Source organism: Elephas maximus, chromosome 23, assembly GCF_024166365.1.
Source record: "Elephas maximus indicus isolate mEleMax1 chromosome 23, mEleMax1 primary haplotype, whole genome shotgun sequence".
Classification (NCBI taxonomy): Eukaryota; Metazoa; Chordata; class Mammalia; order Proboscidea; family Elephantidae; genus Elephas; species Elephas maximus.
The window spans coordinates 56,606,705-56,627,787 of NC_064841.1; the positions used below are offsets into that span (position 1 = coordinate 56,606,705).

Here is a 21,083-nt window from a genome sequence, read left to right on the forward strand (position 1 = left end):
TTTGCTCAGCATACAGATTGAATAGGTATGGTAAAAGGATACAACACTGACACACAGGGTTTTAGCAGCTTATTTTTTACCCTCTTAAGTGGAGCAGACTGGAACTCCCCCCACCCCCACTTTCATTTTAAACAGGAGACTGCTTCTCTCCTTTATAATTGCTTTTAGAATCCATGTGAAAGAGCAGATTGAGACAAAGAAGAAAGAAAAACGTAAGAAATTAACCTCCCCTTTTTTCCCCTGCCCACCATTGTGCTACCCTTATATCATGCCTGGGCTAGAGTTGAGCAAAGGAAATACAATGAATAAATGCTCATAATTACTTGTACCACATCCCCAGTTCCCTTTAATAGGTGGTATATGTCAGGGTATTCTTTATTTAATTTAAAAGATTAATCTTTTTTTCAACGAGCTCAAAGTTAGCCAGGGACCTGAAGTATCAGTGGGAGTTAATCGGCTGCAGAGTAGCAGGAAACAGCATTCAGAGAACAGGGAGCAGCATGTATTGAGGCTTAGAGAGAAGGAGGACCAGGGCTCTTTTGAAGAACTCATGGAAGGCTAATGTAGCTCTAGAATAAAAAGATTCTGAAGGTAGGCGGCCACCAGACCATGAAGGACCTTGTATGCAACACTAAGGAGTTTTGTCATTATACTGAGGGCAGTTGGGATCCACTTAAGGGTTTTCATTGAGGTAGCATGACATGATGAGATTTGTATTTTAAGAAGCACATTCTGACAGCTATTTGGAAAGTGGTGTGCAGAAAGGCGAGAATAGATATGGAGAGCTATTAGGAAGCTTTTGTGGCAGTCCACGCATGTTGCTGAGGCAAAGACTAATCAGGGGTCCATAGTAATCTAGAAACAGGCCCAAGTTACATGTACACGTATAGAAATGCTTTTGTGTATATGTATGTGTATATGTGTAAATACTTATAAACTATAATAAGTATGGAATGTCAGAAGTAAAATAATGTATTACTGAAAAAAATTGAACTATTTGGGGAAAAAATAATATTACAATGCCTCATCAAATCTAAGACAACATCTATAGAAGATGGGTCCCAATTCCAGATATGTTAAAATGTATAAGAAAAAGTCTTAGAATCAATGAAATACAAACTGTAGAAAAAGAAATTACAGTTGGATTAAGGAGTTCAAAGTAAAAAAAATGAAACCTCATATACAAAGTTAAAAGGTAAATGGCAAATTAAAAGTAAATTACTTGATTTTTAGGTGATTTTTTTTTTCCATATTTTGACATCTCTGAAATCGAGACTTGTCTTACAATTATGAGATAAGGGTCTAATTTTAGAAATACCCAAAACACCAAACCCGTTGCCATCAAGTTGATTCTGACTCATAGTGACCCTATAGGATAGAGGAGAACTGCGCCATCAGATTTCCAAGGCTGTAAACCTTTCCAGAAGCAGACTGCCACATCTTTCTCTTATGGTGTGACTGGTGGGTTTGAACCACTAGCCTTCTGGTTAGCGGCCGAGTGCTTAACCGCTGTGCCACCAGGGCTCCATAATTTTAGAAGTAGACAGATGAAATATGATGTATACGAGACAAATAGACAAATAGAAAAAGGAGCAAATAATATGAATAGGCAGGTTACAAAAGACAGACTTGCCTAATGAACATTTGAAAAAATGTTTCGCCTCTCTAGTACTGTCAGAAGTATGAATTAAGATTATAATGAAGTGGCATTTTTCATTTATATGAGTGGAAAAGCTTTTTTTTTTTTTTTTATATATGAAGTTTATTGTTGTTGAGGGTATGAAGGAAAACCTCCTCTCACTGTTCTAAGGGATTAGTGTGTCGTAGGCCTTCCCTGACATACTTCCACATACAAAGTCCTAGGAATATAAATATAGTAGTGTACAAGTATTTGTGGAGAAAGGCATTCACGGCAGCAGCATCATTTACATAACCTCACTTATTGACTATCTTGTTATCTGACATTTCACATTTACACAATAGTAAAGAATCTACTATATAGCTATATAGCTATTTTGCACATTAACGACATACATCTGACAGTAACTAACACCGAGGCACGAGATGAGAGTAATGCACGGTTTGATGGTTAAGGATACGTGTTAACTTGTCTGGGCCATGATTCTCAGTAGTTTGGGAGTTAGTAATGATGTAATTTGGCAGTTACACAGTGAGGTAGCCATCTTCCATTTTTGTGACCTGACGAGGTCATCTTCCATTTTCGCATAATGCCCATTTAGCATAACAACCTGGGCTTTGGAACCTAACCAGGTCTGTAAGTAAAGAGGATGTGTAGTAAAAAATACTAGTAAAAAATTATGATATACCTGCAATACTCTGGACATTTTTTAATCGTTCAGGTGACATGGGAAAATATTTACAACATGCAGGGAACATATGTTAAAATACTAACATACACTAACCCTGACGGCATTTTAAAAATGTATGTGTAATTGCAGAAAAATAGTGACAGGAGCCATTGTGGTTCCCTCTGTTTGCTGGAATTAAATTTTGTATTTCTGTGTTTTTCATATATTTTCTTCAAAAAGTGGCTCTTATTCAGTAATCAGAAATAAACTGAGAAAAGCAGAATGTGAATCACTGTGTCATTATTTTGCTGAAGGAGCAGATACTAATAATAATTATCAACTGGATGTTTTTATTGAGGAAGCTGTTGAAATGTCTGCAAGCATTAAAAAAATTTAATTTGCTGTTTTTGTAAAATCTCTGGAGAAGTTCAGGTAATTACTGATAGGTAACTACTGATAGGGCCTGAAAAAGTGTCAAGTAAAGCTACCCAGGCATCAAACTCCTAGGCAAGAATACAAACCATCCATATAGAACATCTTCCATGGAAGATAGTTGAGAAAGGAAGATTCTTTGCCTTGAAAGAAGTAGATGAAAACCAGCTCTGTCACATATCTGGTTGACATATCAGTTCTGAGTTCATGACAAGTCATGCCATGACCTGAGGGCCATCTCAGGCATGCTTAACTGAGTGTACTTACACTTAAAAAAAAAAAAAAAATGTTGCCATGGAGTTGATTTCTACTCATAGTGACTGTATGGGGCAGAATAAAACCGTCTCATAGGGTTTCCAAGGCTGTAATCTTTACAGAAGCAGGCTTCCACATCTTTCTCCTGTGGAGCAGCTGGTGGGTTTGAACCTCCAACCTTTTGGTTGGCAGCCGAGTGCTTAACCACTGCATCATCAAGGCTTCTTTTACTTATGCCTTAATTTAATAAATTTAAAACTTGTATTAATTTAAATTAATTAAAAGTATTAATTTAAAACTCGTACTTGCAATGTTTGCTGAGTTACCAATTTTTAAATGAAGCCTCTTGTATTTTCTAGGTGATAAAACAGGAACAAGACCAGAGTAAGTTTACAATTTAACTTTAAAATGCTTTAAAGAGTTTTACTTATTAAGTTGTAGACATTGTGTTTTCTCACCTGATTTACATTAGTTACTAAAGCATTTGTCAATAAATTATCAAGTACACTTCTCATAAACCTCTTGTGTATATGTTAGCTATGTTAATAAGTGAAGAAGCCGGAGGCTGAGAGTGATATCAAGGAAGTCAGTAACAGCAGATCTGTGATTGAAACCTAACTCACAATTGTATCGCAGCATGCCAAATATAACGGCTTGTTCTTGCTGAATATTTGTGATTTCCTTAAGCTATCCCTAGGTCATGTTGTCCTGTTCTAGTGGGTAGTGAAGAACAAATAGTAACTTTAACCTCTTGTTATGAAAACCTTTGTAGACATACTTTAATGAATGCTTTAATATTTTGAATTAAATATCAATCATTGAATCTTTAAGCCAGAGGAAACTTGGGTAGTTCAGCATCTCACCCAGTCTGATTTTTTTCTTAGCCATTTAGTCAGATTTTTTAAGTGTGTTTATTGTATATGCCAGCCTTCTTAGATAAGAAGTCTGTATGTCAGTGAATTGTTAAAATATCTTTATTTCATACATCAGGAAATTCATTGTTCTTTATAAAGAACTTTGAAATCATACCAGCATGCTGTAAATAGGAACATTTGCTCTATTTTATCATTTCTTAACACATACGCTAGTATAAAGTTAACTGTCAGTTCTGTTAATTTCAGTAATTTTAATACATTTGTGATGTTTTTCTTAGGGATAGTAAAGCACTGAAGGAGGAAAACCTACCTTCTCTCATCTGCCAGGATGTTGAAAACCTCCAGTAAGTGTCAAATACAATTAGATAAGTAATCCTTGGAGAATTCTGGAGTACATTTTATGGGGAACATCTCCTTTTCCTCCTGAACAGTCTAGCTTGGGTTAAATTTGAATGCTTCGAACATGGAAGAGAAAGCAGAACAATAGGAATTAAAATATAGCAACTGCCTTTCTTTAAAAAAGCATGAGAACTATTGATTTGTTTCTTAAACACTTAGACTTTGACCAACTTATTTTAAATGTACTTTTAAAAAAAGGTTTTTTTTTTTTTTTTAACTCAGCTCTTTTTTTTTTCTTTTTTTAGGAAGTTTGTGAAGGAACAAAAACAGGTCCAAGAAGAAATTAGTAGAATGTCTTCAAAAGCAATGCTTAAAGTGCAAGAGGATATTAAAGCTCTAAAGCAGCTTCTGTCATTGGCTGCCAGTGGGCTACAGAGGAATACTCTCAATATTGACAAATTGAAAATAGAAACTGCTCAGGTATATTAACTTACAGACATTTACCATGAGGTTGTTACTATTATTTTTTTAATGGAAATATTTTTTGGGGGGTCTTTTTTTTTTTTTTTTTGTAATAAAAAGTTACAGATGTACTATAAGAAATCAAGTAGCTCACATACTTTTAAATTGTTATAATAACAATAATGGACAGTTTCTATTGAGTGTTTACCATGTATGTGATAGTGTCCTAAGCAATTTATATATATAACCCAGTTTAATTTTCACAAAATTAAACTGGGTTGTATGTATAAATTGAGGTAGGTACTATTATTATCTTCATTTAATAAGTGAGAAGACAAGCAGAGTGCTTTGTTACTAAGTGGAAGAATCTGGACTCAGGTCCTGGCAATCCAGACCTAGAGCTTATGCTCTTAATCACTTTGTTTCATAAGAGTGCCTCCTGGCTAAATTACCATATTAGACAAAAGGAAAAATAGCTTGTCAGAAGAAACTTTCCTTTTTTTAAATCCGTTAGTTATATAAAAATTGTAACTTGTTGATGACTTTATTATTTCATAGTTAATAAAAATTGTAATGAGGCTGGTATCTTCTCTCACTCATGTCTACTTGTTTTTCTTCCCTATATAAAATAATATTTTTATTTTATATTGTAGAATATATATAAATAAAATGTTTATATACATATAAAATTATATAGTAGATTTCATATATTTGTATAAAATACAATATCACATAAGGGAAATTCTGCTGGGGAAGAATGATAGGTAATTTACTTGTGTTTTATATATCACAATTATAGAATATACTTGATCTGATCATGGCAGTCTAGAAACATTTCCCTAAACTTGACCCTGGTGTTAAAGAACTTCACGTAATACGCCTTTTTAATGTTGGCTCATCAGAATGCTATGCTTTTCATATTATGTGCTTCATAACATTTTAAGTAAAAATTTTAAAGGCAATTTCATGTCTTTAAAGGAGCCCTGGTGGCACAGTGGTTAAGCACTCAGCTCCTAACTGAAAGGTCAGCAGCTCAAACCCACCAGCCGCTCCGTGGGAGAAAGATGTGACAGTCTGCTTCCATAAAGACCACAGGTTTGGAAACCCTTTGGGGCAGTTCTACTCTGTCCTGTAGGGTTGCTATAGTGTTCCTGTGAGTTGGAATCAACTCGATGGCAGCGGGTTTGGTATATGTCTTTAAGTCAACTATTATAGGGTGGATATGAGTCAGAATTGGTTTGGTTTGGTTTGTTATTAGCGAATACTTTATGATCTATTTATAAAAATACTGTGTTACTAAACTAGCTATTTGTAAGGGGGTAAAGCAGACTAAACTACGAAGTGTTTTAAAGGGAATTCAAAGACATTGCTGTTTACACTCGGATTTCCTAGTCTCTTATAAATTCTTTGATTAAATATGAATCAAATAGCCTCCCATATTTCTTCCCCACTTATTCTTCCTTACATATCATCAGATACTGATGTTCTGCGAGGAAGAAAATTTTAAACACTTATGCTGTGGAGGATGTTAAGAATTTGTGTAAACATATGAAATTATTTGTAAATTACATGAAATTATGAATTATAGGGGCCTGGTGGTGCAGTGGTTGCAAGCTACAGCTGCTAACCAAAAGGTGAGCAGTTTGATCCACCAGCCACTCCTTGGAAACCCTCTGGGGCAGTTCTACTCTGTCCTGTTGAGTCGCTGTGTGTTGGAGTCGACTTGATGGCAGAGAGTTTGTTTTGATTTGGATATAAACTATATGAAATTATATAAATTATCTGAAAAAAGATCATTTGCAAAGGTTGAGAAGGCAAACTTGAATTGAAAATAAGTAAATGCTATGTGTGATAGGATCTATTTTAACTCTAAAACTAGATGGTTCCGTTCAAAAATATTTGTAAAATACCTGTTACATGTAAGTCTTGCCACTAGTCTTTCAAGGATGAGAACACAACTCTTATGGTAGTAAAAGTCTAGTGAAATAATAAAATATTTGGTAGAGTACAAAGGTGGCAAAGGAAGAAGGGGGCAGGGGTCAAAGAAAATTTCCTTGAGGAGAAATCATCTGTGCTCTTAAGAAAATTTTATTGGAGATACCACATAAGCTTTAATAAAATATTACATGCTTTTGTTTCTAATATATAGGAACTGTTTTTCTACCCAGAATCTGGTGAATTAAAATTGAAAAAAAAAAAAAGTATTCTTAATACCTTAATGATTCAATCTTAGTATCAATTGATATAACCCAAAAACCTTCTCTTCAAAGAAAGCCTTTCTGAGAAGAAATAAAACTCGGCAATTCTGGAGTGAGGAGCAGTATTGCAGTTAGGAAGCCAGAACCTCATGGCAAATAAAGCAATGTCTTTTATAGACCTTGTTTCTTTGGTAGATAACTTGGGAGTGTAGATAAGTTGGGTGGTTAAAGTTTTCTTTGTTGGGAGGTTGGTGGAAGGATGATGCCAGATGGGGTATTGAAGTCATATTGCTGAGTTTTGCAGCATCCATTCATTCAGTGAACGTTTTTTACGAGTCTGTTATGTGCCAGGCACTTTAACAAGCATTCGAGATCAAAAGACTTATAGTATATAGGAACGTATTGTATATCAGTCAGGTTCAGTTATTGTGTTCCAGGTAGAGGGTATGGTGGGGAGCACAAAGAGCTCAAATGGGCGCTATTATCATCTGTCCTAACTAGGATACCTTTGTGTTGTGTCTTGAAACATTTGCAGGTGTTCCCAGGCTGGTAGGAAGGAAGGCTAATGTGAGGGGGCATTCCAAGCAAAAGGGGCTAGGTGAGCAAAGGTGTGGAGGCATGAAGTAGGCCTATTTGAGGACCTGCGAGTAGTTTGGTACTATAGGAGCACTGGGTGTGTGTCTGGGACTGGCAAGTGTGAGTGTTTGGAGAGGGAGGCAGGGGGCAGAGTCCGCAGAGTCTAGAGCTTTTGTGCAAGAGTGGGGTGAGATGAAGACTGAAAAAGAGGTCGAAAGAACAGTTATCCCTAGTTTTTTTTTTTTTTTGAGAGGCTTGGCAGTAAAAGGTTGCTAGATGGGAATATAAACTTAAGGTCCTTTTTTTTTTTTTAATAGGAGAAGCTTAAATAGTGGTTGGAAAACAGTGAAATGATAAGAATGGTATGTAAAAGAATGGTATGTAAAAGCAGAAATGGTGTTGAGGAACAGTACCCAAAAAAACCAAGCCTGCTGCCGTCAAGTCGATTCTGACTCATAGCAACCCTATAGGGCAGAGTAGAACTGCCCCATAGAGTTTCCAAGGAGTGCCTGGCGGATTCGAACTGCTGACCAAAAGGTTAGCAAAAGGTTAGCAGCCGTAGCACTTCACCACTACGCCACCAGGGTTTCCTGAGGAACAGCAGAAGGCAATATAAGAATGGTTAAGTGTGTAAGCTTTAAAGGAATTAAACTGCCTAGATTCACTTCATAGTTCTTCCAGCTACATGGCATTGGTGAGTTACTTAATGTCTCTAACTCAAATTCTTCATCAGTAAAAAGGGTAGTTCTATAGTAGTACCTACAGTAGTACCTGCATTGTCATTGTTAGTTGTTGATCCTGACTCATGGCAACCCCATGTGTGTCAGGAGATCTGTGTTCCATAGGGTTTTCAAGGCTGTGACCTTTCAGAAGCCGATTGCCAGGCCTGTCTTCCAAGGCACTTCTGGGTGGGTTCGAACCACCACCCTTTCAGCTACTAGTCAAGCGCTTAACCGTTGCACCACCCAGGGAATCAGCGCCTACATTATAAGGTTATTATCAAGAATTAACCAAGAAAATATAAGTGAAGGCTTTATCATGGTGCCTGGTACATAGTAAGCATCCAGATGTTAACTGCTACCATCATCAGCCTCAACATTATTGTCACTATTCATTCCTTTTTTTTAAATAATGTTTTCTGCTTCTGTATGTTAAAGATTTAAAAAATAGTAGCATAATCTTTCATTCTGAATGAGTTAGCTTCATGGATCCTGCAGAAACCTAGTTTCTTAAGTAGATGAACAGCTCATTATAATTTTATCATAAAGGATAGTTGTCTTAGTTATCTAGTGCTGCTGTCACAGAAATACCACAGTTAAGTGGCTCTAATGAACAGAAATTTATTTGCTCACAGCTTAGGAGGCTGAAAGTCCGAATTCAGGGCACTGGCTCTCTCTGTTGACTCTGGGGGAAGGTCCTTGTCTCTTTTTAGCTTCTATTCTTGGGTTCTTTGGTGAACATGTTTCTTTCCCTCTATTTGTGCTTGCTTGCTTAATCTGCTCTTTAAGATCTCAGAAGATATTGAGACACACCCTACACTGACCTGGCCTTGTTAACATGTCAGAGAAAACGTGTTCCCAAATGGGATTCTAACCACAAGGTTAGAATTTATAGCACATTTTGGGGGGATGCAATTCAATCCATAACAATGCAAGAATGTAATTTGTCTTCTCTGGAAAGCAGCTTGTTATAAAGCAGCTATCATGTACTACAAGGTGTTCTCATAGCATGAACTTCCACAAATGGCGTTATTTGAGAAATTTCTGTCCTGGTATAGTTGTTATTTTAGCCTAACTACTAATGGGATTTTTTTTTTTTTTTTTTTTTAAACCTCTGGTATATTAGGAGTTAAAAAATGCTGAAATAGCTTTAAGGACCCAGAAAACACCACCTGGACTTCAACATGAAAATACAGCCCCTGCTGAGTGAGTTACTAGATTTTTTTAAACAAATGTTTCTCACTTTAAGAAAGCAGAACAGTAATAATATACAAGCCAAGAATTTTTAGTTGTTTACTGTGTGTCAGGCCTGGGTTAATAAGCACTTTACATAGCTTTTTAAGTTTAATTCTTATAACAACCCTAAGAGGGTAGTTTGTTATCCCCATTTTACTGAAGGGTAATAAAGGCTAAGAGATCTAATCTTTTAACTACTATCATGCAGCTACACTTCATTTAAATGCTATTCACCGAGAATAGTCTATTCCACTTTATTAAATTTTGCAAGTAGAGGAAGCTTATATTTTTACTCACTAACACATTTAAATTAAAAATAATTCTTTTATAGTTCCATCCTTAAGAAGGACATACTAAGCAGAGTTCTTATTTATTTACATGGGTAATACATACTCAGGAAGAAAAACTAGAAAATAAGTAAAATCAAACAAGAAAAATCCACATGTAATCTCATCACCAAGTTTGTATGTCTAGTTTTCATACCTGTGATATATCTTATCCCTTTTTTAATGTCCTTCCATGTTGATAGAGATAATAGTTAATATTTATCAAATGCTTCCTGTATGCCAAGCAGTGTGCTTAGCACTTTATATATTTTATCTCATATTTTTCACAAAACCTCTGTAGTTATTATTCCAGTCTTAGAGATGAGCAGCCTGAAGCTTAAAGAGGTGAAGTGAGCTACTGGTAGAGGTCTTTTTTTTTTCTTTAACTTTTTATTATGACACAAATTTCCAACTTAGACATTTCAAGACTAGAACAGAGGATTCTCCTAAACCTTTTATCCCGGTTACCTGCCTGTTAAGATTTTTACCACGCTTGTTTGTGCCTCTCTCCATGTTTATGTGTGTGTACACATTTTTTTCCCTGAGTAGTTTGAGCTGTTTGCAGATGTGACGCTCCTTTACACTTAAGTACTTTAGTGTGTTTTTCTTTAACATAAGGGTATGCTCTTTCTTTAACATAAGGGTATTTGCAGTTATTGAAATCCAAAATCAGGAAGTTAACATGACAGTGATACTCCTATATCTAATGTACAGACCTTATGTTCTGTTAGCATCGGGTGTGGTACATGAGAGGAGCTTCTTTTTGCTTTTTTTCTTTAATAAAGAAAACATCAAACTAAGACAATAATGTAATTCCATGTGTACGGTTTTAAGGTTCATGTTTAGCTTTATGTACCCTTTGTTGCAGTCTTCTAAGATTTGTGTCCTATCCTTACACGTTGTAACAGCCTATTGGTAGCCGTCAACGTTGTGACATAGTGTCATACTGGCTTCCTAGTTGGACTTTCTCACATGGTGTAGCCCTCTGTCTTGTTCTTCACGTTGCAGTCAGGGCTAATTTTGAAAAAGCTTCCATAGTTCTCTGTTTCTTACAGAATCATGTCCATACTCCTTTGCATACGACTCAGTGTCCTTTTTTTTTTTTCAAATCTTTCTTGCATTCTCTGTAAATTTATGTAAATAAAATAGTAATAGTAGCAGTAATTACATGCTCTGTCTTTTGTACACTATAGTGTTTCAGATTATAAGTTTTATTAATATAACCGATTGCCGTCAAGTCAATTCTGTCTGATAGCAACCCTATAGGACAGAGTAGAACTTCCCCATGGAGTTTCCAAGGTGCACCTGGCAGATTCAAACTGCCAGCCCTTTGGTTAGCAGCCATAGCACTTAACCACTACACTACGAACTGTAAATACCTGGTTGTACAAATCTGTTTGATAATTACACTTCTTTTTTTTTTTTTGAACTTATTTTAGACTTGCAAAAATATTAGTACTGAGAATTTTCTTGTGTCCCTTATTCTGCTTCCCCTGATGTTAACATGTAACATGACCACAGTATAAGTATCAAGAGCAGAAATTAACATCAATACAATATTATTAACTAAACTACAGACTGTATTCAAATTTTACTGATTTTTTCTACTACTGTCCTTTTTTCTATTCCAGAATCCTATTCAGGATTGCATTTAGTTATTTCTTTTTAGTCTCCTCCGTGTAATAGCTATTCAGTTTTTCCTTGTTTTTCATGACCTTAATACTTTTTGAAGAGTATTAAATTGTTTTTTAGAATCTCCTTTAATCTGGGTTTTTAACTCGTGATCTGAGTAAGGGTATGCATTTGTTTTTGATACTTCAATACCTTACGACTTAGGAGTCTTTATTTCAATAATGGTATCTGTGCCACTTAAAGATACATTATGTCATCAAACTAATCAAAGGGCCTACTCAAATGGGGCAGTTATTGATTTATTTGGCATTTAGAGTATAAAGAAAATGTTTTAAAAAATCTGATCTGATTTTTAAAATGTTCATATAGCTATTTCAGAATCTTGGTTCAGCAGTTTGAGGTACAGCTTCAGCAGTACAGACAGCAGATTGAAGAACTAGAAAACCATCTTGCTACTCAAGCAAATAATTCACATATAACCCCTCAAGGTAACATGCTTCTGTGGTAATTTTTTGATACACTTTTTTTGGTAGAAGAAACATTAAACTATAGTTGTGTAGAAGATATTCCAGTTAACTTAGTTGTCTTAAGCTGCTGTAAGAAAATTTTCATAACAAATGTTGGCTAGACCTCTGTTCCCAGTGAATATAAAATGCTTTATTATGGACTGACTGTGTTAACCAGGGCTGCTTGTCCACCTCCCCTTCCCCCTGGATTCCTAATGTAGACTCCTTCTCTCAGTCTAGCCATCTGCTGTCTTCTCTGTCATCCATATAGTTTTTTCTCTTACAAATTCACAGTACCAAAAATTGAACTCATAAATAATAATAAAAAAAAACAATTTATTGTGTCATACATATATTTGTGTGATAATATAATTTTCTTTTATAGATTTATCAATGGCTATGCAGAAAATTTATCAAACATTTGTAGCTTTAGCTGCACAACTTCAGTCTATTCATGAAAATGTGAAGGTAAGTTTTCATTGCCCATTCATCTAGCTGGATACCTTTTTGTCTCCCCAAATGAAGTATTTATTATAGCAATGGCTAAAATTACATCCTAGTGAAAAAATAAAAAAGATACAGTCCATAATCAGACACAGACACAACCATTGGTAACGTGTATGCTTTTTAAGAAAGATTCAAGTGTTATTTTATATATACAGTGTGCTATTTTAACCTTTTTCAACAGTATATTGTGAATAACTTCCCACTTTAGTGCATGTTTCTTCAGTATCGTTTTTAGTAGTATTTAGGGTTTCATTGTATGTACGTGTCCTGGTTTGTTTAACCCACCCTCTGTCATTGAACATTTACATTGTTTCCATCCTTTTACCATTATAAACAGCATTGCAGAAAATAAACATTCTTAGCAGTAAAATCATTTTTCCCTGCGTTCATCTTATGTGTATTTTAAATGTTTATCAGCCACTGCATAAAAAACTTACTTCCAACATTCTCCCTTCTAAATACATGGAACTGTTTGTGTTCACTAAATTATATAAATAAAATAATTTGTCACTGAATATCTTGACCCACGTAATAATGTGCTAGACCGATCAGTTGCCATCAAGTCAATTCCGACCTACAGCGACCCTATAGAACAGAATAGAACTGCCCCGTAGGGTTTCCGAGGAGCAGCTGGTAGATTCAAACTGCTGACCTTTTGGTTAGCAGCTGTAGTTCTTAACCGCTACGCCACCAGAGCTCCAATAATGTGCTTTTTTTTTTTTTTTTCAATTTATGTAAGTGAAGGGTTACGTGTGAATGTACTTTTTCCAGCTAACCCAGCACATGCACCGTATTTTTATGCAGATAGCACTGGCCCTTCTACACTTGTTTGCTGACCATGCCCTCCCTCTGCGAAGCATTTTCCTCAGTGCCACTATGCCAGGTTTCTTTTTTACACGTTACCGTTTACAGAAATACCTTGGGGGAGGGCATGTTAGCAAACAAATATAGAGGGCGTGTGTTATTTGCATACAAATCTGGTAATTAATTTTTTAGAGTTATATGCGGTCAAAATAACTAAATTTTAAAGCACCCACATCTGAGTCTAAGTAAATTATTAAGTGTAGGGTAGAATTTAATCTTGATTATCAGTAGTTTCATTTTAATTTTAGTCTGATGGATGGCCACGGAATTTTTAAAAAGTTAAATTACACTTAAATTATACCGTTTTTGAAATGATAGCGTACTTCAAACCATTAGCTTTAATACATTTCAAACTCTTTATCAGATCTTTGAATAATTTTAAGGGAGGAATTTTTATCAGATTTTCTTATAGTTTTTATTAATCAAAGTATAATAAGAGCTAATAAAGATGATTCTACAATGTCACTTTGAGGTCTGTTGTACAAATGTTCCTCCTCCCCCCCTTAATTTTTACTGAAGTTCCTGAGTGGTGCAAATGGTTAACATGTGTGGCTGCTAACCAAAAGTTACATGGTGTGGGTTCACCCAGAGGCACCGCAGAAGAAAGGCCTGGCAGTATACTTCAGAAAAATCAGCCATTGAAAACCCTGTGGAGCACAGGTCTAATCTGACACACACGGGGTCACAGTGAGTTGGAATACTCCGACTCCATGGCAACTGGTTTTAGTTTTTTAATTTTTATCATGGAAGTTTTCAAGTACACGCAGAAGTAGACCACTATTACAATGAGTGCCCAGGCACTCACCACCCAGTGTCGGCTATTATGAAGATCCTGCTGATCTTGTTTTATCAATTCTCCACACAGAGATGCTTCTCCCTGTGGACTGTGTTAGAGCACATCGCAGACATGGCATTTCTAGTCATGCATGCTTTTTCAGGGGCGCTTTCTCTGCTATAGGCCCACTCTGGTGGAAACTGTACCCTTTTCTGTAACATGACCATATAAACAGTGAGACAGAGATTCTCCCAAAAGAGCCCCGGATCATGTTGGGTAAACATCACATGAAATTTTGATCTCTGTTTTTAGATGTTCCCAAGAACCAAAGGATTCTCCACAATCAGCTGAACATTTATGTTCCGTTGCATTTAGTGAGCAAACTATAAATACTAGACTTGTTCATTTCTTGTAGAAATCTCACAAAAGATGTTTTTTATTCCTTTTGTTTGTTTGTTTGTAGATAGTCCGTTGAAACAAACTTAGCTACTTTACCCAGGCAGGCATTAACAAACTTGGAAGTTTTAATGATAAGTTATCTACATCACGGTTGATGTCAGTTTTTTAAAATAGTTGTCTTAACATTTTTCAAGTCTCTAAGGCAGGTCTTTATTTCCCAGTGTCTGGAGTAGGACTAAAACTTATAGGGCACTGATGCTCTCTTACACCCTCTGCTGAGGTAGCATCTTATTTTGGCATCACCCAGGCCTTTTTAAAAAAATGTGTTTAACAGCTACCTATTTAGTGCTGGTTTTTGTTTTTTTTTTTTTTTAAGCTTTTTGAGTTTAAAGGTTATCAAAGATTAGATATTTGGAGAAAAACTTTCGTAGAAAACCTGGTATAAAATGCTGTTTTAAATATTATTCTGCTTGTCTGAAAGCTAAGTTAGCTAACTCATTTTAAACAGGGCCCGATGAAGCTGGAGTATCGTAGGCAGTATCTTGTAAAGATGTGCGACAAAAATAGGGAAGAAAATATTCAAAGGAGTGACAGCTCTCAAATGCTACTTCCCACGCCAGCGTGCATTGCTAGCATGCTTATTTGCAGTTTAGGTGGAATGTATAATATTGGCAGTGTCTCTTCTATGATCTGTCTGTCTTTGGTAAATATTTTATAGTTGTATTTATTCACATACTACCAAAGTCAACACAGAACTTGATAAGCCTTTTTTCTGCATTCGTTTAGGTGCTCAAAGAACAGTACCTTGGCTACAGAAAAATGTTCTTGGGTGATGCTGTAGATGTGTTTGAAGCCAGGCGAACAGAAGCCAAGAAGTGGCAGAACACACCCAGAGTTACTACAGGACCCACCCCATTCAGCAACATGCCAAACGCAGCAGCCGTTGCCATGGCTGCCACACTAACACAGCAGCAACAGCCTGCTACAGGTCTGAACACATTCAAGTTATAGATTCTTACTGTTAAATGCAGAGCATTTGTGTGCGTTCTTATAAGTCTTCCTTTTGTGTTAGCACTGAAGAAATTTCTATGAATAGCTGTTCTAATGCAATCTAAAAATTGTGATGAACACAATTATAAAAATATACCTGATAGAAAATGCAGGGTAGAATTAGCAATAACTAACTATACATCAATTAGATATTGAATATTGTTAATTTAATTAATGATATTTGCTGTATTGCTATAAATGCCCTTTAGGACATGGTGTTTCACTACTGAATTACATTTAGAAATTTAGAAATAACATTAGATTCTAAAATTGTGATTGTATCATTTATTGTTTTAAAGTCAGAGATAATCCAGCCATATATTTTATTTTTCTTATATGATACGGAGAGATGGTATATTCTTGTTCTCCTCATATGCAGTGATTATAAAGTACCCACATTCAGGATGAAGGACATTTTTATTTATTGACGGTTCTTTGAAGTTCAATAGGTGTGTTTGTACGCGTGTTGATTGAAAGCAGAGTACAGGTCCTCTAATCCAAATTTTGAAAATGATACATTCTACAATTATTTGTAACCTTCAAAATGAACAGAACAGTAACAAGAGCAGGAAGAAGTTAATTTTGACATGCTCAAGATTGCCTATTAAGAAATATGAACCAAGAGCTTGAGCAGATGGAATTGATTGGTGAGGTATTAGAAAGCAGATAACTTTAGTACTTGGTTTAATTCCACTTCTAAGCAGAGAAACAATTTTGCAGTCTCATTCTGTAGTATTTTATCTTTGTGGTCTAATTCTGTTCTGAAGTTAGCCCTTGTCTGCTTATTCCTGCAACCCCTTTTATCTGGTTTGAAGTTTGACATAGAAAAATACCATCTTAACAGATACTGATTTTTTCTTTGTTCATTTATGAATTTTGAGTGATGCCTGTTAGTTATTATACAGCATGTATCTTTCTGACATGTTGGCTAAGAGTCCCATATAATATAGTAGTAAATTATAGCGCAAAGAAATGAAAATCTGTATCTAGGTAAATTACATTTAGGCTGCTTCTCCTAGGAAAGCATTCTCTGATTTTCACTATTCGCAGTTTGAAAAATTGTTCTTCTCATTTGGAGATGACAAGACATAGCATAAGTCAAGGGTTGGTGGTAGATTTAGCATGCCAGGTCCTCCGTAGTCCCTCTGGACCCACGTGAATGGCGGCTCATACTGTGTGGTGGCTCTCTAGCTGGCTGGAGTGTGAGATTGCATTCTCAAGTTATGAAGGGAAAAAGTAATTATGGGATTGATTTCTCTGTGGAATCACTCCCGTAATTAACGACCATCCATTCTCGTGATTATTTAACCAGCTAAGCAAACCGACAATAGTACAAATTTACATTTTAGAGCCAATATTAACCACTAAAGTAAGTCAGATAAGTGTGGGTTTGGTTAAGTGTTCTTTAAACATAATGGAATTCCAATCTAAGAAATAAAACTTAAGAAAAATCAGTTATCTAAAATGTTGTGCTGTAAGTGAATTAGTGTGTAGCATACAACTAAAATTGAAGCAAAACCGCCTCTCAAAAGAATTTTTTAAAAACTCACATAGATGGTCCTATCTTGAGAGGTTTGTAGGTTTTCTCGCAAACATTTTGGGCTCATGGATGGACATAGGCAGATTTATATTCCTTCAGTAAGTATGAGAGCTTACTCTCTGCTAGACTCAGGGGATACAAAGATAAGCAAAACAAGGTGATCTGCCTTGGTTTCCTAGAACTGCCATAACAAAATAGGATGGGTGGCTTTAAAAAGCAAGTCAAGTTCATTTTCTCACAGTCCTGGAAACTAGAAGTTCAAATCAGGTTATCTGCTGTGTTGATTCCACCTGGGAGCTTTGAAAGAACTGTTCCATGCCTCTCTCCTAGCTTCTGATGGCTGCCGCAGTCCTTGGTATTCCTGTGCTGCTTATAAATGCATCTCTGGTCATATGGTGTCTCCCCGTGTGACTCTGTCTGTGCTCTCCTTTATAAGACACCACTCTGAGGGGATTAGGATTAGGATGTACCCTACTTCAGTTTGACCTCATTTAACTTAACTGATAACAAAAGAAAGACCCTATTTCCAAACAAGATTACATTGACAGCTGCAGGGATTTAGATTTTAACGTATCTTTTGCGGGGACACAATTCAATCCATGACACTTTTTCTGGTGGTGGAGAACATTACCTTAAGTTAGAGTAATCGTTGTGCTTTAATTCCATCTGTGGTTTTTGCTAGGCTTTGGGGAAGCTGACTGCTTTCAATATTGTCTTCAGTTTTGAAGCCCATATTAAGTGTTTTCTAATCAGGGTGCAGGAATTGTAATTTGGCAACCTAAATAATCTTAACAGTGTTTCCATATTGAATCGTGTGGATTTTTAGAATTGAGAAACGAAACAACTGTGGCGACAATTTTGTATTATGTCTCATCTTTCCCTTTTGTCTCTGATGGTATCCCTGTCTCCATAGTCCATTCCCCTTCCTAGTCAAAGTTTTAGTCATTTTAGCCATGTTACCGTTGCTGTGGAATTTATGAGCTATCTTAGATAGGTATATAATGATTTTATGAGTCACAGCCCATTTAGAAATTTCTCTATATTTTGCACTGTGCTTTGTACCCAGTTAGTTATTCCTGAAGTCCTGTGACTTTCATAGGATCTTTTTGTTAAGAGCCAGTAACAAATTTTGAAGACTACATACATGAAGTTAGACAGAGCTTGTGTACTGTTTTTATATGTCCCTCTTGATCTGTGCAAAATTTGAGTCTTCAGAGGGGTTTTGTCTTATGTGCATATTGATTCTTGACTTCCTTAATGTAAATACAGGCACAAAGCAGACAGCTTTATAGACTGCTACCTTCTGAAGATGGTTTACATGTTACCTTTCTTGGAGATAGAGGAATGGATTCAAATGACTGCTTGATCCTTTGTTAAGGCTCTGTTAATGAAAAAAATAAAATAGGGCCTAGGCATGTGTGATTTATGGTTGCTAGTCCTGAAGCTTGAAGAGAGCTGATGGAAAGCCTACAGGCCGTGTATGAAATAAGCGTCAGTACATGGCTATGTTACGTGTTGGTAAATCTTGAGTACACTTGCTCACAAGTGCTTCCCAGGCCTCTTAAAGCACTTACTGAGACAGTTCTATTAAGCTTCTTGGCATAATTTTAACTTAGAATAGGTTTTTTATAGGTATTGTTTTGGGATTGAGTTTTGCTGTTGTGTTTTGACTATTTTAAAAGTTCTTGGTGTTTATATAAGACTTTCTTCATGTGACTTAGCTGCTGTATTTAAGGAGAGAGGAGACATTTTGTTAGGAATTCCTACTTTGTAGCTTTTAGTGTAGGTTTGAAAATTTAAGGTGTAGTGTTAAAATAGGAAACTTTAAGTATTTCATCTTAGTTTCTTGTAGTTTTGTGATTTTTTTTTTTTTGTATTTAATAACCAAAGGAACATTCTCCATTAAATCAGTTAAGAGTAATAAAACTTTTCACACTGGGGAAAAGGCGTTTTTTGTTTTTTAAGAAAAATTAGTTTCAAAATATGACTTGGGAATAACCATACTAATTACATTAGGCATTTTGAGTGATCATGGAAGACTTTAAAGAATTTTTATCACTTTAGTCTTTTCCTGTGAATGCAGTTTTACTTTTAAGAAAGTAGAATTTATTCTGGAAAATATGAATTAATAGTGCTGAACCTGATTCTGTTGTGTTTGAATATATAATGTGGTAACTTTTGTAAAATGTTACTCTACGTAAAGATTTCACTTTGGGCAGTCATTGGAATATATTACTGCTAACTTGGTTTTTATTTATGGAAGTAAGAGTCTCTCGCTGAATATTCAGGTTTTGAAGCAGACTTACTGAACTGTTTACGGAACTTTTGCCTGAGGTATTTAGATTCTGCTTTCTAATAGTGAAACTAATTTATATGGTGGCCAGAGTGTAATATATGTGAATACTTTGGCATGGGAGATATTTAAATATCATGAGTTTTTACAATTAAAAAATGTTATACATTTGCCTACTAGTTTTATAAATAATGTTGCCTTCAGAATTTGTGTGAAGGTACAAAACTCAACATACCATGTACCTGTTGTGCAATGAAAAGTCTTGTCACTATTACATGTAAGTTCTTGATTTTCTATACCCCGAATATTGATGATTAGAGAAACTGTGTTCTAGTGCTTTTCAAAACAGACTCACACACAATAGAAAGCACGCGATTTGAGTGACTGTCATGACTCGGAGGGCTGAGGGTTGTGGTGTGCATTCTATAGGGTCTTCCACCAGCAGTGCCTCCTGTTAACATGTGACACTGAAGTCTCTCAATGTTAAAGAAACTGGGCATGTGTTTTCTACATATTATTTTTGTTAGAAATGAGAAAGTAATATGCTTAGTTTCTTTTTCCTATAGTAACATTTTACAAAAGAGCTGCTAGGCAGATATTTTATTCTCAAACTGGATATAAAAAATGTAAATCCTTTTTTAATTTATTTTTTTAATAGTCGTATAAGAACTTTGGCTGCTATTAATTACTGTTTATTTTCTGGGTAGAAGCTATTTGAAAAGTCCAGTTTCTGTCCCAGTGTAGCAAAATGTAGTTTCTCAGTTTTGTTTTGGTTTTTAATGCTTTATAGTTTTACACTACCTTCTGAATGGACAAACCTCATTCTTCATTAACTGAAAAGCTTTGATTTCTTTGAAAAGTTTAAATTTTAATCTGTTCATATTACTTTGGCAGTCCCCTCACTTTGAAATGCACTGATCACTGTGCTTGAAAAAGATAAGATTGAAGATTATACTATGAAATTTATTGAATAACTTTCATAAATTATTTATCAAAGGAGAGATTTTTAGATTTTTGTATTCTGCTTAGTTAAAAAAAAAAAATAGTTACAAAGAGAGGCTAGTAAGTTTGATGTAATTCTTGCCAAACAAACTCAGCCAAGATCTTCAAAGTAAATGGGCAAAGGATAAGTAATCGTTCTGCGTCCGAGTGCATCTTCCAAAATGTTGAAAGGAAACTTCTGAATTGAAATCTTGAATGTATTGGATTTGTCAAGGTGCACCTCGGTGCCTTTGTGAATGTTCATTTATCTATCTTATTTAATCAGGTGAAAAGTGGTGTCATGTAGCGGAGCTAAAAAGAGAACTCAGTTATCACTTTTTGTGAACAAGTTGGAATTGTCATGTTACTGTGTAATTGATTTGCTTTAAAATGAACAATAAATTTAATAAAATAAAGCATTGTCTTGTTTTTTATCTATTTATTGCATATATCATTTATATTTCATATGCTAAATCATGCCTAGTTTTTTTGGTACTCACTGTTTTGAAGTAACATGATATTTTTGCCAGGTTAGCGTCAGTCTCTTCTGATCATTTGAGACTTGACTCTAATGATAAGGAGCTTGTTTTTAAAAAAGTAAAAACCTTTACTGATTACACCAACTATTTTTTACCAGAAAACAAGTGGGGAGAGCTAAAACAATTCTAGAAGTAGATCTAAAAACAACTGTAATTTATAATACATTAAAGATTTCAAATTATAGTAGCTTTAACTAAGAGTTATCTTTCAGTGTCATAAGACTATTTTATTTGTTTAGTGTGGAACAGGTTAATTTAAAAATTGGCTGG

At 35.4% G+C, this 21,083-nt stretch overlaps 1 protein-coding gene across 2 annotated transcripts in view; it reads left to right on the forward strand.

The window, feature by feature from the left end:
- The window catches only part of NUP58 (nucleoporin 58), a 43,459-nt gene that overhangs the window by 16,957 nt on the left and 5,419 nt on the right, over nt 1-21,083 (forward strand). For both annotated transcript variants that reach the window (XM_049867163.1, XM_049867164.1), the window contains 7 exons: nt 3,356-3,380; nt 4,150-4,215; nt 4,516-4,690; nt 9,292-9,371; nt 11,729-11,847; nt 12,251-12,333; nt 15,197-15,398. In XM_049867163.1, the coding sequence (XP_049723120.1) occupies nt 3,356-3,380; nt 4,150-4,215; nt 4,516-4,690; nt 9,292-9,371; nt 11,729-11,847; nt 12,251-12,333; nt 15,197-15,398 (750 nt within the window). The remainder of the gene's footprint in view (nt 1-3,355; nt 3,381-4,149; nt 4,216-4,515; nt 4,691-9,291; nt 9,372-11,728; nt 11,848-12,250; nt 12,334-15,196; nt 15,399-21,083) is intronic.